At 44.9% G+C, this 15,616-nt stretch overlaps 1 protein-coding gene across 1 annotated transcript in view; it reads right to left on the minus strand.

The window, feature by feature from the left end:
* Positions 1–13,726: 13,726 nt before the first annotated feature.
* Positions 13,727–15,616, minus strand: part of DNAAF5 (dynein axonemal assembly factor 5) — a 51,933-nt gene continuing 50,043 nt past the window's right edge. The window contains exon 13 of the mRNA XM_018567908.1: positions 13,727–13,915. Coding sequence (XP_018423410.1) covers positions 13,764–13,915 — 152 coding nt within the window. The 3' untranslated portion in view covers positions 13,727–13,763. The remainder of the gene's footprint in view (positions 13,916–15,616) is intronic.

Consider the following 15,616-nt stretch of genomic DNA (forward strand, 5'->3'; position numbering starts at 1 on the left):
CCCTCTCCACTAAAAAAAAGTATTGGCTTCACTTGGACTTCATTCCACCTTTGTGACCATTTTACACCCAGAGCTGACCTCCCAATAATAAGGCAGTGGCGTCTCTTAGGGTCACATTGGGGGGTGGCAGGCAGAGTGTCATGACCACTTTACTGTACAATGTTTGCAGTGAGCCTGCTCTCCCTTTCCAGCTAGAGCATCCCAGGTTGCTAAGAGCCAGGCAGGGAGATGTGTAAGGGCCATACACACCTCTCCACCCACCTCTTAGCAACTTGGGATTCATTTGCTGGCATTTTGCTGAGCTCCTGGCAACCAGTGTGATCACATGCCCTCTGCTGATAATGGAGCAGTGATGTCGACTGCTGATGATGAAGCAGTGATGTCATCTGCTGATGATGGAGCAGTGATGTCATCTGCTCATGCTAGAGCAGTGATGTGATCGGCTGATGCAAGAGCAGTGATGCTGTTGAATACAATATCAGGCAGCAGGGATTACTCCATCAACGCTGATTAACATGGATGGGAGGATCAATGGATTTCCCTTGGGCTGAACGAGAGAAATTCTAAGTGTGTGGCCAGCTTTAGCCCAGTTGCAGTTGATACTTGATGTCAATACAGTATATGATGCGATTTTTACTTGAATCAACACCTGCAATTATGCCTATTCACACAAGGACAAACCCGAACACTTTTGATTCTATTTAAGCCCTTTTATACTCACACCAAAGCCAACACAAGTCAGGCAGTTATTTTGTGCAATGAACAAAGCTAACGTGCACGCCTATGTATTATTTCACTACATTACAAATTGCCTGGGCACATTGCAGCAGTTCGTCTCTGAGCAGTGAGGAAGAGCGTCATGATGATATTGTAATGTTAAAAGCGAAGTTTACCTTTTGTACCATGTTTCTTTTTACACCCAGACCCACTGCTCATGGTTACAATGCAATGCTGGCTCCAATGCAAAAACATGATAAATGCACATTGCCTTCTTATATCAATATGAGTACTTTGATTATTATTTATTTAAAAGGTGGACTTTACATATAAGTGAATATCACTTTGCTGATTGGCCATATTGGGAAGTTTTGCTGATACACTTCCATTGTGTTTCTGTAATTCCCGATTCTTGTGTGTTTATATCAGAATCCCACGAAGATAAATTTGTGGAAATTTTACTAGTAGAGAAGGAAGACACGGCGGAGGCTCACCTGTGTTATATTCATACCATGGCTTGTACTGGAGTGAAGAAAAAGCACTCAGAGGCAAGTATTGTTAATGGATTATAGGTTATATTGAGTTTCATTTTACAATGCACTTCAAGCGCATCAAAACTCAAGAACAAAAATGTCATATATTGTAGCTTCTTAGTGCCTACATTAGTCTTATTGAGGCTTTTCTCCTTTATTTTCACCTGGGGCTCCTGCCAGTAACACACATCCTGTCAAAAGGTGCCAGTAGTTACTCACCATACTGTATCAATGAAGGAGCAATGTGGAAACAATGTAACTAATAAGAGTGCAGCAGACACAGAGAGCACCAGAAGTTATTCGCTCACAAGATTCCTGGAAGGATCAGCAGGCATTTTTTTGCACTTATCAGGCTAGGGTCCCACCTAGGCGATCGAGCTGGTGACCTGTTTTCATTCATTTTCGCTTGCGCGACTGTTCTTTGAAAACCGCGTGGTTTTCCAATGCATAGAGATGTCTATGGGACCCAAAACACACGGCATCCACCCGCAATAAGCTTCTGCACCTTTTTGCGTGACAGGCGAAATTGTCCGCGTGACAAACGGCAAAGGTGTGAACAGCCTTCATTGACTTTAATGCAAATCTGTATTTTGCGCGATATTGCGTTACTCAATCCGCATGATAAGTCACCTAGGTGTAAACCTAGCCTCAAACTGATATAACAAACTCCCTATCAATGATATAATTAACAGACTAAAAGGAAGCAAACAGGGGCGTAACTAGAAATCACAGGGCCCCATAGCAAAATTTTGTATGGGGCCCCTTTGATCTCTAGTTATGCCCCTTGCAGAGCCCATTTGAGATCCCACACAGCCCACCTAAGGGTGACCCTGCAGAGCCCACCATAGAGTCTCTAAGGTGGGCTCTGCAGGGTCACCCTCAGGTGGGGCTGGTCACACTCCTTACCTCTCCGCCTCCTCTTCCTCCACCGTCGGTGATGAGCCCCGCCTCCTCTGCCCGTCGCCGGCCCCGCCTCCTCCTCTGATGCCAACCCCGCGCCCAGCCTCCTTCTCCACTGCCGGGTCCAGCCTGCTCCACCGCCGCTGCTGCTGGTTCTCACTGACTCAGCAGCGGCTGTGGAGAGGAACGCGCCGCTGCACTGATCACTGTCAGTGATCTGAACAGCTGCAGATTTCTCTTCAAAGCCGCCAGTGACAGCCAACAGCGTGAGATGCCATAGCGACCAAGGTGGACCGCAGGGCATCAGGAATGTCCTGGCCGGGCCCCCCTGTGCCCCGGGCCCCATAGCGGCCGCCTGGGTCGCTAAGGTGATTGTTAAGCCACTGGGAGCAAATAAGAGAAGTTCTTTGTTAGGGTTTCCATACACTTTAATAGGACATGGATCTGAAAATATTGACTTTGCCTACCTCCTTAGTAGATTTTGCTCAGGCACAGAAAGACCAAGGCGTGATAGATTCGGCATATGCTTGGAAATCAAATATGTTAAAGGGTCTGTTCCCCCCTAATCATACTTTCGTTGATGGTTTATGTTGGCAAGATGAATTGCACACTGGTTTCCATTGGTGAGTAATGGCAGATCAGCGATTGAATAAAATATCCATAAGTAGGTCATATATTTAGTTGAATAGGTGAGTTTTCTTATTTACGAATAAAGCAGAAGAAAAAACTTAAAGCCACATTCTGGGCAGAATGATAACTTACACACCTCACCGGATGTGTAAATTATCATTGAAAAGCTGGGTGTTATGTGCAGCAAGCGGCCATAAAGTAGAAAAATCTTACCTTCCAGTGTGCCGTGCTCCACACAGAGTGCCCAACTTCCAGGCACGGAGGAGAGGGAGAGATGCGTCCTGAGCAGTACATAGCTCCGGTCTCATCACCTGCCCCCTCCTAACTATTTTAAGAATACAAGACATTCTGTGATTGCAGTAGGAGATATGATGTAAAATTCCCACCCCCTCCTCCAATAACATCATTTCTTGTATTTTCAAAAAATAAATACAAGACATTTTGTGAATGGAGGATAGGATGAGACCAGAGAGCTGTACAGCTTGAGACACATCTCTCCCTCTCATCAGTGCCTGGGTGTTTTTTGAGAGGGGCGGTGTGATCAAGGTAAGATTTTTCAACTTGTCGCCCTCTGCACATAACACCCAGCTTTTAATGATGATTTACACATTCAGTAAGGTGTGGAAATTATCATTCAGCTTGGAGTGTGGCTTTAATGAATACTATAAATATGTGCAGTATTATTTTTTAATTAATTACATAAAAAGTCCTGTAGGCCAGACTGTGATGATGTAAATAGAGTGGAGTATAGAAGATGACGGTGCAGAGAAGAGTTGGTTGCAGCTTCGGTTGGGGACAATATCTCTCAATTAGTGAGGAACTGTATGGAAGCGTCAGACTGGAGAGAACTTCAATGGGCAATATACAGGTCCAGTTACCCTCTAGGGCAGTGGTTCTCAACCTTTCTAGGGCCGGGACCCCTTGGTAACATTTGCCAAGTTGTGGTGACCCCCAAAGGTAAAATTTAGGGATGACGCGGCTGCTGCAGCGACATCTGGCGGCGTGGCGGGAGAACTGACACTGCTGTGCTAGGAGAGGGCTGAGGAGGACTCTCACCTTATTATTGTTTATTTTTTATAATTTTCTTATTTTTTAATAATTTGTTTCTTATTTCTTTTTAATCGCTTTTTAATTTTTTTAAATTCTTTTATTTCTATTTCTTAAATAATTTTTTTATCTATTTTTTTTCCCACTTAACTTCATTGCTATCACACAGAGGTAACAAGCCCCTGTGTAATAGCAATTGGAGGTGACAGGTTCTCTTTATTGACCCTGTCACCTCCAATACAGGAGTCCTAGCACAGCACTGTGCTGGAACTTCTGTGAGAGGGGAAGACTGCTCTCCCCTCTCACTGTGCACACGAGGCGGTAGGTTTACTTTTAACCCTGTCAGAAAAAAAAGAGCAGAGAAAGCACTTCTCTCCTGGGTGGCCGGAAGCCGCTAGGCGACCCCTGGCAAATCGTCATTCGACCCCCGAGGGGGTCCCGACCCCTAGTTTGAGAACCACTGCTCTAGGGCTTCACCGTGGTCTTGAACAGCAACACGAAGATAGTAGATTTAGATGGACTAACAAATTAAATCAGAACCCCAGCTAATATATTTAAGCAGTTAAAGCAACAGTTGAACAGAATGACCGTACCGAAACACGAGCCGAACGTTCGGCAATTCACTCTCTGCTGTTTCACTCCTTGGAGATTAGGGGTGAACAGCAGGGAATGAACTGCTGAACATTCGCTTCAGCCGATCCAGATGTTGCATCGGCTGAGTCAAACGGGCTCTTCCCTTCCGGTCTGCCGAAACTGCGGCTGTCTGGCTGAGCCGAAGGGAGGTGCAGTGAGCCGAATGCAGCCAATTGTACGGCTACAAATAGCCGTACAGGGCTGCAGTGAATAGCCAAAGAGGCTTCAGCTATCTTCGGTTCTGCTCGGTTATTCATTTGGCTGCCTTCCGCAGCTTAGTGAATAACCCCCTTAGTTAATGACACGGCTGATGTGCAGACACCTAGTGTTCATAAAGGTACCTATAATAATCTATATTTCATTTCCTGCATCCCTGAGCAGCTCCTTCATTCCATGCCCTGGCCATTCAATGCCCACCAAGTGAAATGTAAAGAAACATGCTAAATGTGCAAGAGTTCATGGCATCAGCCAGAGCGATAGAGACAGTCAGTGACGGTAATCTGCAAAGAAGTGACAGGATTAACTGTCTATAATCACTGTGACGTCTCTCCATAATCCCAACTCTATCAGCTTTCAGTTACTATTACGCTCTCAGCATATCATTAAATCCCAGTCAGCGAATGAAATTCCCTGAGAGAGATGTAGAAGCTATAAGTGGCACTGATAAAAAGTAAATGACATTACCATAAGATAAACACACATTTCTAGTAACATGTTGGCTATTTAGCAATGAGATTTGCTAAATATAAATTGTTATTAGTATATACTAGGGATGCACCGATACCATTTTTTTGGTATCGAGCACGAGTACTGATATTTATATTTCAGTACTCGCCAATACCGAGTACCGATACAGGTACTTTCACTAGCATGGAGCCGGCTTCACGGGCAATGTCATTACCTGCCACCCGATTTCTTGATTGCCTGGGAAGCCGGCTCCATGCTGTTTGGCCGGTTCCATGCTGATCAGCATTGAGCCGGCTTCCTGGCCAATCAGGAAGCCGGTAGGTGGGTCAGTACCCGCTTTCGGGCTTCCTGATTCGCCGGCTCCCCGGCCAATCAGCATCAAGCCACTTGTTTGGCTTTCCAGTCAATCAGCATGTACTAGTATCAGTATCGGTGCATCCGTAGTATATACGAAGGATTTGTTTCACCCAGAGGCGTATCTAGAACAAATTGTGCCCCTGGCGTCCCACCCAGATACCTGAGTCCTGACAACCAGAGTAATATCACTGGTTGACAGGAGCTGGGGGAAGGGGGGGACGCCGGCCAGTGGGTGCTAAGAGCTGGACAGGGAGATGTGTTAGGGACATACACAACTGACTCTCTGGCTAGCATCCCACTCACATTCACATCTCTCTGCCCTCTCTGGTTGCCAAGAGTCAGACGAGCAGATGTGTATGACCTTTACACATCTCCCTGTCCGGCTCTTAGCAACCTAGGATGTTCTGCCGCCAACATCCTGCCCAGCTCCTGGCAACTAGTGACGTCAGGGGTGAACCACAGGGAATGAACTGCCGAACATTCGCTTCAGCCGATCCAGATGTTGCTTCAGCTGAGGCAAAGGGTCTCTTTCCTTCGGTTCCCTTCTGTCCAGGCAAACTAAAGGGAGGTGAAGTAAACCGAATGCAGGCGATGTACAGCTAAAAATAGCCATACACGGCTGCAGTAATGTCACTGGTTGCCAGGAGCTGTGTAGGTCGCCAGTCAAAGCGTTCCTAGTTGCTAAGAACCGGGCAGTGAGATGTGTAAGGGAGAAGGGTGGGGAGAGGGGAAAAAAAAAAAAAAAGTCAGCTGTCTTCATGGGTCCATGAACTTTTGCTGACCAACAGAGCGGCACCCTCATCAAGTGGCGCCCAGGGAATGTGCCATACCCTGGATGCGCCACTGGTTCCACCGCTGGGCAAACTAGAAAAGTTGTAATTTAGCCCCATTTACATTAGTGCTTATTGTTGTGCATCTCCTGAAATCCCATTATTCTCTATGGAACCCGTTCACACCTATGCAACATGATGCACTGCGATGTTTGGAAAGGTGCAGCTGCTTCTTTTGCTGCTGTATAGTGCATTCTTGGCCTCATAGACTCCAAGGGAAATGCATAAAAAATGCATGTTACATGCATTTTGATGTGTTTTAGTGCATAAGCAAAAAGCCCCCACCCCCAAGAAACCTACCTATTGTTTATTTCATCTTCATTTGCCACAACAAAAACATACTAAAAACGCTGATGCACAAGTGTAAATGAAGACTAACAGGGTTATTCACAATAGAGTGAAGAGTTTGGAGAAGGCAGGAGCAGTGAGCAATCTAGGACAACATAGCTGAATTGGAAAAATTCTCCAATTCAGCCCACTTTCCAATTCAGCTATGCCAGGGATGCCCACATTTTTTGTGTTAAGATCTACTTTTCAAATGACAAACTACATGAGATCTACCAACAAAAAAAAACCTCCCTCGCTCTCCTGGCGGTCTCTCCTTGCGCTCTCTCCCCTGGCTGTCTCTCCTCGCGCTCTCTCCCCTGGCTGTCTCTCCTCGCGCTCTCTCCCCTGGCTGTCTCTCCCCGCTCTCTCTCCCCTGGCTGTCGCTCCTCGCGCTCTCTCCCCTGTCTGTCGCTCCTAGCACTCTCTCCCCTGGCTGTCGCTCCTCGCGCTCTCTCCCCTGTCTGTCGCTCCTAGCACTCTCTCCCCTGGCTGTCGCTCCTCGCGCTCTCTCCCCTGTCTGTCGCTCCTAGCACTCTCTCCCCTGGCTGTCGCTCCTCGCGCTCTCTCCCCTGTCTGTCGCTCCTAGCACTCTCTCCCCTGGCTGTCGCTCCTCGCGCTCTCTTCCCTGGCTGTCGCTCCTCGTGCTCTCTCCCCTGGCTGTCTCCTGGCTCACCTTGCTGTATTTTGCAAACAGTGTAGTGCAATAGGCTGTGTAAAGTAATATTCTTTGATGTAACACATGGCACTTCAACCACCAGTATCCACCAGAAAGGTGTCAGGGAGCTTGGCTCAGCAGACTCAGGCTAATAGGTAATCATGTGTGCACAGCTAAATAAATATACCAAAATGGAATAAAGGGGCCGCCATTCACACCCTTCGTGATCTACCAGCATCAGCTTTGAGAGCTACTGGCAGATCACAATCTACCTAATGGGCACCCCTGTCCTAGATTGTTCACTTCTCCTGCCATCTCCAAACTCTTCACCCTATTGTGAATAACCCCCTAAGACTCCATTCACATCTATGCCATGTGGGAGGACGGGTGATACCACATGTGATCCCGCATCGCATTTTGCAATGTTAAGTGCGTTGCAGTGCCATTATTTCTAAAGGACTCCACATTGCACCTAGCCTTCACACGTGTGTTGTATTCGACCACATTGCACGGAAGCCTATTACCATGTGATGTGGTGCAATGTGGTTTATAGAATGGTGCTTGCAGTTCTTTGAGTAAGATTTAGCTGCAGCACATTCAAATGAACGCACACCACAAGCACATGCTGAAGTACCTCTGTAATGTCGCATTGCAGAGGCAGAGGCGTGAACAAGGACTAAGTCCAAAGTTCTTCAGTGTAACTCGGGAGTTTTTCTGTGATGTAAGTTCTAGTTGTAGTGATGTCTTTATTTCTGAAATAGATGAATGAGTACAAGATTCAATATGACTGCATTTATTTCTAGGAGAAGCATAGAACTGATGATGGCATGGAAGAGTTTCTCCTGAAGCATGCAGACCGAGTACGACGTGTCAAACCAACTGTAGCAGAAAGTGATGGAAATGTATATCATAAAAAGAAAGAACTTTGATCTATGAATGCAAATGTGTTTCTTGATGCACGCATGTTCCTGTTTGTGAGCCACCTGCATAATTAGAAGACTGTATAGTGTTTTATTTATGCATTTCAAAGTGCTTCTGAAGTTTACATGACTGAACACAATAAAAAGAATACAACACCCATCTACTATTCATATTTTATTGCAGCTTAAATTACAGTTATTTTGTGGTACTGAGTTTTCATCTTTTTTTCCTTTTTCTTTTAATGATTCCCTTATTCTCTAACTGCTCTCCACATCAACAGGTGATGCTGTAGCGGAATTCTGAAATCACAGCTTTGTTTATCAGTAAAAACCTAAGGGACTTGACCTTGTTAGTAGTTTTCAAGGTCGAATTTTATACCAGGAAAATACCTCTTTATGGTCACTAGATGGAGATGAGGATCATAGGAAAGAAGTATTTATTTAGTGGCCATAATGCAATATTTTTCTGATATTACATTGCGGATAAGAAGTGCCTTTGTGGTGCCATTCAAATGAATGAATGTCAACACAATGAACCTGCCGCACTGTAACAAATGGTAGCATGCGCTAATCGCACAGAACGGCCTTGGTGTGAACAAGCTCTGAGAGGGGTGATGCCTCCTGGTGTATCCCTGTCACCAGTGAACATCCGCACACCTCTCCCATCCCACCCCCACCTGCTTCCTCGGTCCCAAACCAAATCATACCTCTGATATAGTGAAAGACAGGATCGCTGCTGGAATTCTGGTACAGCTGCCTGGCATGTGTCCTGCTGGTGCACCTGCAGCTCTCCCTGCCTGCACATTCTGAGGCCCCTGGTCAGTTGGGTGCCTTGCCGGACACCGGCTCGCTCCCTGGGAACCAATGATATGGTTGGCAGGCAGCCTGCACTGCATATTTTGCCAAGGGCATCTAGGCTTTTAGCAAAGTGTGCTGTTCATCCACCCACCATCGATATCATTGGTTGCCAGGGAGCGAGCCGGTGTCCCGCAACTGATTCCTAGCAACCAATTATGTCATCATCGCTAAAAGACGGAGTCGGCAGCCACAGTTCACGACAGCATCTACAGCGACAGATGAGGTCATTGGTTGTAAAGAGGTGTGGGTGTGTTGGCTCCCATGCTGCAGTGGAAATGGACACCCGCAGGCTGTTGTACATTTTTGGATCCATTTAGCCACAACACCCCTGATAAGCCCCCCAGAACCCTGGTTGAGAATCACCAACCTACTCTATCCAAAATGAAACCCCCCCCAGTAAAGCATTCTTCAAACAGAAGATTTTTACATGTCTTATTCCATCACATATCCCAAATATAAAAGTGTTATTACTTATTTCACGAAAGTCAACGGGACAATGCAAAACAACAAAACATTCCTTCGTGCTCCTTGGCCAACAACATCAGTAACTGCTGCTCTATAGCACAGATACAGCCTAATAGAACTCTCGGGTTTTACTTTAAATAAAAAAATAAAAAAAAAGTTCTGACTTTATATATACCTTGATGTTAACTGTTTTTTTTCAGTTTTGCAGTCATTCGTTTTGTCTACTATTTCCACGCAAGAGTTAACCTTTTTTAAATTTGTTCCTCTTAAAAATAAAAGCAGAACTGTAAATGGATTTGTCACAGCTCTCAAAGAGTGTAGAATTCAAACGATTTGAAGCAGCATGTTGTGTGTTCACTAAGTACTTTTCTTTGTGTTCCCGGGGAAAAAAAACAAATATTAATATGTCAAGATAAACCAGAATTCTTTCTACGTGTTAACAACCAAATTATGATCACAACATAACATAGCACCGCTGTACAGGAAGCCTTTCATCCACATTAGCAGTTAGTACATGCAATTAACACCAAAGAACAAAGACAGCTCCCTGTGTTTAGTCCATGTGCCACCACCAGATGCATAGAGCTAAACAAGATGGGGGCGGAAATAAATTCAAGGTGATGCTTTTAAAGGAGAACTATGAAAACAGATACATCATTTAGCAGTATGATTGAAAACTATATAATATTTGATCTATGTCTGGTTTGTTTGACTATTTGGAAGAAGAAATAATTTACCAAGTCAATGAATCTGTGCACTTTTAGACCATGTGTGCACTTACTCTTTTTGTACCTCTCCCTGACCTAAACGATCCCTCCCTCGTCCTCCACAGATCTATACTTGCCAAGATCCACTGCTCTGCTATTTGTTGACATCCAGCAGTACAAGACTTCTTCTTCTGGCCGTGTTATTCTTCCGCCTGGGAGAACTTGAAATCTATGGGGATGTAATGTGCTGGTGTGGCCGCCAGAGAGAGCATTGTGGTGTTGGATGTAAACAATTAAGGAATTGCACCCATCAGATCTTGGTAAGTACAGATCTGCGAATGGGGAGGGTGGGATAATTAACATCAGTGGTGAGGGGCAAAAAGGATAAGTGCACATTGTTTTTAAACACACTTATCCTTTATGGCTTTTGGATGATATACACTGCTGTGTCTTTATTCTGACACGGAGCGATGTCAGAATAGAAAAAAAATAAATAAAAATGTTGCCCAATTGCTAGATTCCTATTGGCTATTTCAATTTGCAATAACCAATAGTAAACTAGTATTGCACACGCCCTCTGCTGTACCCCAGTACCCCAAAAAGTCCATAGAAGACGCTTTAAAAGCCCCCACAGGTCATCAATTTAGAGATACTCCAAAATACTGGCCCTAGAATTATTGCTCTCACTTTTTTTTACTTTACTTTGACTGCTATCACATGGGGGGGGGGCTTACAAGCCCCCCCATGTGATTCGGGACGCAGAAGCGATCTGGCGACAGGTAACGCCAGGATCGCTTCTGTTGTAAAGCCGACATTCGGCTTTACAAGTTTAAACAGAGTCCCGGCGGCAAAAGTCACCGGGAGTCTGTTTAAACAGCCCCGATGCTGGCGACGTACACTGTACGTCGTCAGTCACGAAGGGGTTAACCAGCAATTACCACTTGCAGTGCAGGGGTAGGCCCACTGCACTGACAGTTGATAAATGTGGGGCTAGTGTACTTTAAGTAAATGTCATTGGAAGGAAAAACCTAGTGCAGTGTTTTCTGCTCGCTACATAAAAATGTCAGGGCAGCAAAACATTGTCATCAACCACTTGACAGCTTTTTAATACTTGATTTTATATCATGCTGAGGAACAGAGCTAAGGAGGAAGAGAAATAAAACCAGCTGTGTCCTCTAAGAATAGCTTTATTTCCCCTGTGAGCTCTGTAAACTATTGTTGTAGTAACAAATCTTGGCAAGTCTTTAAATAAAAGGTTTTTTTATTTGTGTGGAGGAACAACAAACACCATTTGAACAATACTACAATGAGCTATAAAAGGAGATCTATTGGGCGAGAAAATGTGCTTTTCCCAATAGTTTGAGCTGGCGTGTAACACTGCAGGGGTTACATGTCAGCTCTATAGATGAGGGAAACTGAGGGATCAGAAACCGCTCATCTCTCGCGGCTTCTCCCTGCAGGGATATCCTCCCCTCTCTCTGTTCCTCCAGTGCTTATTGGAGGAACAGACAGGAGAGGGGGTGGGCACAGCTGGCTCTGGCTCTAGAGAGGCAGAGCCAGCTGTCAATCAGGCAGCAGGGTGGATGCGGACAATATTGTGGGGTCTTTACCAGCTGTGGCATCGCTCTGCTCTGTCAGCATGTAGTGGGAAGTAGCACGCTATATGCGGACTTTGGGTCACAGGAGGACATTCGTAAATGTCCTCCTGTGACCCAAAAGAGTACTAAAGCTAAAAATAAAAGTTTGGCCATAGTTCTCTTTTAAGGCGACCCGTCAGGCAGGCACAGATTACACACACAAAAAAGACATGGAGATGTAACCATTTAATACTTTCTTCTCCCACTGTTCGTACCGTAGACTCTATATTCATGAAATAAAGCTGTTGAATATTCTGCAGCCTCACTTCCAGGTATGTCAAATGCCATAACTGCAGAGTTAACCAACCCCAGTGATGATCGTTCTTAGTCTGTTGGCCTGAGATTGTTGTCTTGCGAGCTGGGAAATCTCTGTGCAGGGTGAGGCTGAGAGTGGTATTGCCACGTCCTTGTGATGCCATGCTCGGTTCAGAATTGCGTACAGTCATGTGTAATTGACGTACAGCGGATTCTGGCCGGGCGTATGCCATAGACTTGACCGCCAATTTCTCCAGATCTCAATCTAATTGAGCATCCGTGGGATGTGCTGGGAAAACAAGTCCGATCCATGGAGGTCTCACCACGGGACTTAAAGGATCTGCTACTGATGGCTTGGTGCCAGATACCACAGTATACCTACAGAGGTCTAGTGGAGTCCATCCCTTGTGGGGCAGAGCTGCTTTTGCAGCAAAAGAAGTCCTACTCAATATCAGGCGGGTGGTCATAATGTTATAGCTGATTGGTGTATATGTAGCGCATAATTGAAACTCTAAGGTTCGGGCATTTAACAGTTGAATGAGAAAAAGCATTGTTTAGCACCAAGGGGATAAGGCTTAAAGTGATCCTGTCCTTAGAGTAAGCTTCTGTAAATTGACAATACCTGTAAAAGACCAGTGTAAGTACTTGCCATTCCTAATGCCCGACACCGAATGCCACTCCAACTCTTAGATCAGTGGTTCTCAACCTGTGTAACCTCAGGACCCACATTTGTCCTCGATCATTAGGTCGCGACCCAAGTCGCACTACAATGGAGTGCACGGCAGTGTGGGCTGCTGTGCTGTGTCGGAGCTCCATCCATATGTGCATTGCTTGTACAGCTCCCATGCGCATCCTGTAGAGGTGCCGGGAGCCAGGATGTGATGTCACTCTGGTCCAGGCATCTCTACCGGACATGTAAGGGAGCTATAAGCAATACACATATGGCTGGAGCTCCCTAACGGGCATACCCCCAGCCCACCACCTCAAGTCAACATTCTGAGCCAGGCAGCATATTTTGAATGGCTGCTCAGGGGAGCTTCTCACCTAGAAAAGTGGAAGGCACGCGGCGACCCACTGAACACAGGGTTGCGACCCACCAGTTGAGAACCAAGGTCTTAGATCTTTCGCTGAGGTCCACAGGAAAACGGCCATTTCTAGGAATATTGATCTCCTGTGTTCTTTATCTGACCTCCACATATTACAGAGTACAGTAGATAGTGACATGGAGGTCAGAGAGAAGAACCAGTGAGAACTGCGTTTAGGATGAAATGATTAATGGAAGAATCTGATTGGCTGCTTTGCAACGAATACAGGCGATTGTAAAAAATGCACACTCAACATTCACACAAATTTATAAAAAAAATACACACAAAGCTGTCAATCGAATAAAAAAAAACAAAACACGTACACTAAATGCAACTTCTTAACCTTGTGGTCACAGTACAGATAGGTATCTATACACTAAAGGCTTATATTCCAAAGTTGTAAGTCCATGATAAGATTATTTATTTCATCATGTAAAATAAATACATTTTATATATAAAATCAGTAAGGCATGAGAAGGTGGTAGGTCAGGTACACACATGATGAGTCAGGCGACGGTGTCTATGTTGATTCTGTTCGATCACTGTCTTGGTTCAACTGAATGTGCTGAAGCAACTGATCACAATATGCAGGGGTCCTATGTTTATGTTTCACGGCTTCGATTTCCCACACTAACAATGAGGGATACACAATGCTGGCCTCTTTTAGGACATCTGCAATGCAAACAGAAAGATTACCATCACTAAAAGTCATAAAGGGGAACCCGTCAGTCCTCAACCACTTGAGTACCAGCCTGTATCCAGCCATTCATTACCAGGCCATTGTTCAGTGCTGAGATAGTTTGACTGACAATTACTCAGTCATGCAATAATGCACCCAGATGAATTTCATATTATTTGTGGAGAAAGATAAAGCTTTCTTGTGGTGGTGCTTTTTTTTAAATATGGAAAGGAACAAAGGCACCATAAAACGCATTACAAATTCTCTTAGTAAAGTACAAACACCCCCAAAATGACCACTTTTTGGAAAGTAAACACCCCAAGGTGATCAGAGTTTTTGCCACAATTTTTCGGAAATGAACAAACATGCTGATATTGAAGTGGTTAAAACATGGAATTTGGTGATGGTGCTCTAAATAAGCACATCATGAATGTACAGGTCACACACAGAGGGAGAAGGGGGTGATGGGGTTAATTCACGGGAAAGGAGATCCTTGCTGCACTCCTTACCGAATTCCCATATAGATACAGGCGGGTGCTTGGAATGATTGCGGATGGCGCCGCCAACAAACAGATAGTAGAAGAATGCCACCAGCACACCAGACCGATCATTACAGCAAATAAGTGTCCATTTATTGACGTATGCTGGCTCTCATTTGCAAGCGCTTTCGGGGGCGCGCAGGGTCCCCTTCATCAGGCTCAGGGATGACAGTGTAGCGATAACAAAATGTCATTAGATAGACATACTGATTAGAAAGGGTTGATTCACAGGACACATACAGGGAGAGGATGAAGATGAAGGGGTTAATTTGTAGGATAAAAGGAGGAGGTGCAAGTCCTAAATAAAAAAAAACAACAACAAAAGTCCACAATTAAATACCACCCCCCTAATTTGCCATTCAATCCTCCTTCCTCCATTGTGGACGCAAGGGGAGGGCTCTACAGTGGCAGTGTTTACATTTGTGATTTCTGTGATTGGCTATCGCAGTGTTCACAAGGCAGAAAGCCACTCTGATTGGCTCTGAATATTTTCCATATGATTGTCTAATGACAGCATGATCACAGCATATTCCTGCCACACGTACGAGAACTAAACAAAGCGTCAGATTTTTTACATTGTGTTGGTATTGAGGTGGTAATCTAATGTTGGTAAACACTACCTAGATGCCCCATGTACTTGAAAGTGGAAACCAATCTGTCTTTACATTCCTGTACTAAGGTCAGCTCTTAAATATACAAATGATGCCAAATTCAGAAATAGTTGAGATGACAGCTGCCAGTGATCTCAGACATCAGACAGGTTAGAACCTGTGCAGTGCCCTCTTCAACTCTGCACGGATAGAGAATTTCCATCATTGCTGGTACTCTGGAGCTGCTGGAAACTCACAACCCTAATGCAGTAAGAAAAGTGTTACCCACCACTGTAGATGTTTGAAGCTTCTTGCCATATTTCCATTATTTCAGCTTAAATAAAACTGTATTTGGAGATTTTTTTTTTTTACAAACCAGCCACATATTTATCTCTAAAGTTGACCACACACATTACAATTTGATTGTGCAATCTATCAAAATAAATCCATAAAACTGATTCAGTTGCTATAGGCAATGGGAAAAATGTCACCTCTAGTGCAGGCCTTCTTAAACCTTTTCCACTTATGACCACTTTTCGGGCAAGTAAACTTTTACGTGACCCCA

This window comes from Nanorana parkeri, unplaced genomic scaffold (assembly GCF_000935625.1).
Source record: "Nanorana parkeri isolate BGI_ZX_2015 unplaced genomic scaffold, ASM93562v1 scaffold3, whole genome shotgun sequence".
Lineage (NCBI taxonomy): Eukaryota > Metazoa > Chordata > Amphibia > Anura > Dicroglossidae > Nanorana > Nanorana parkeri.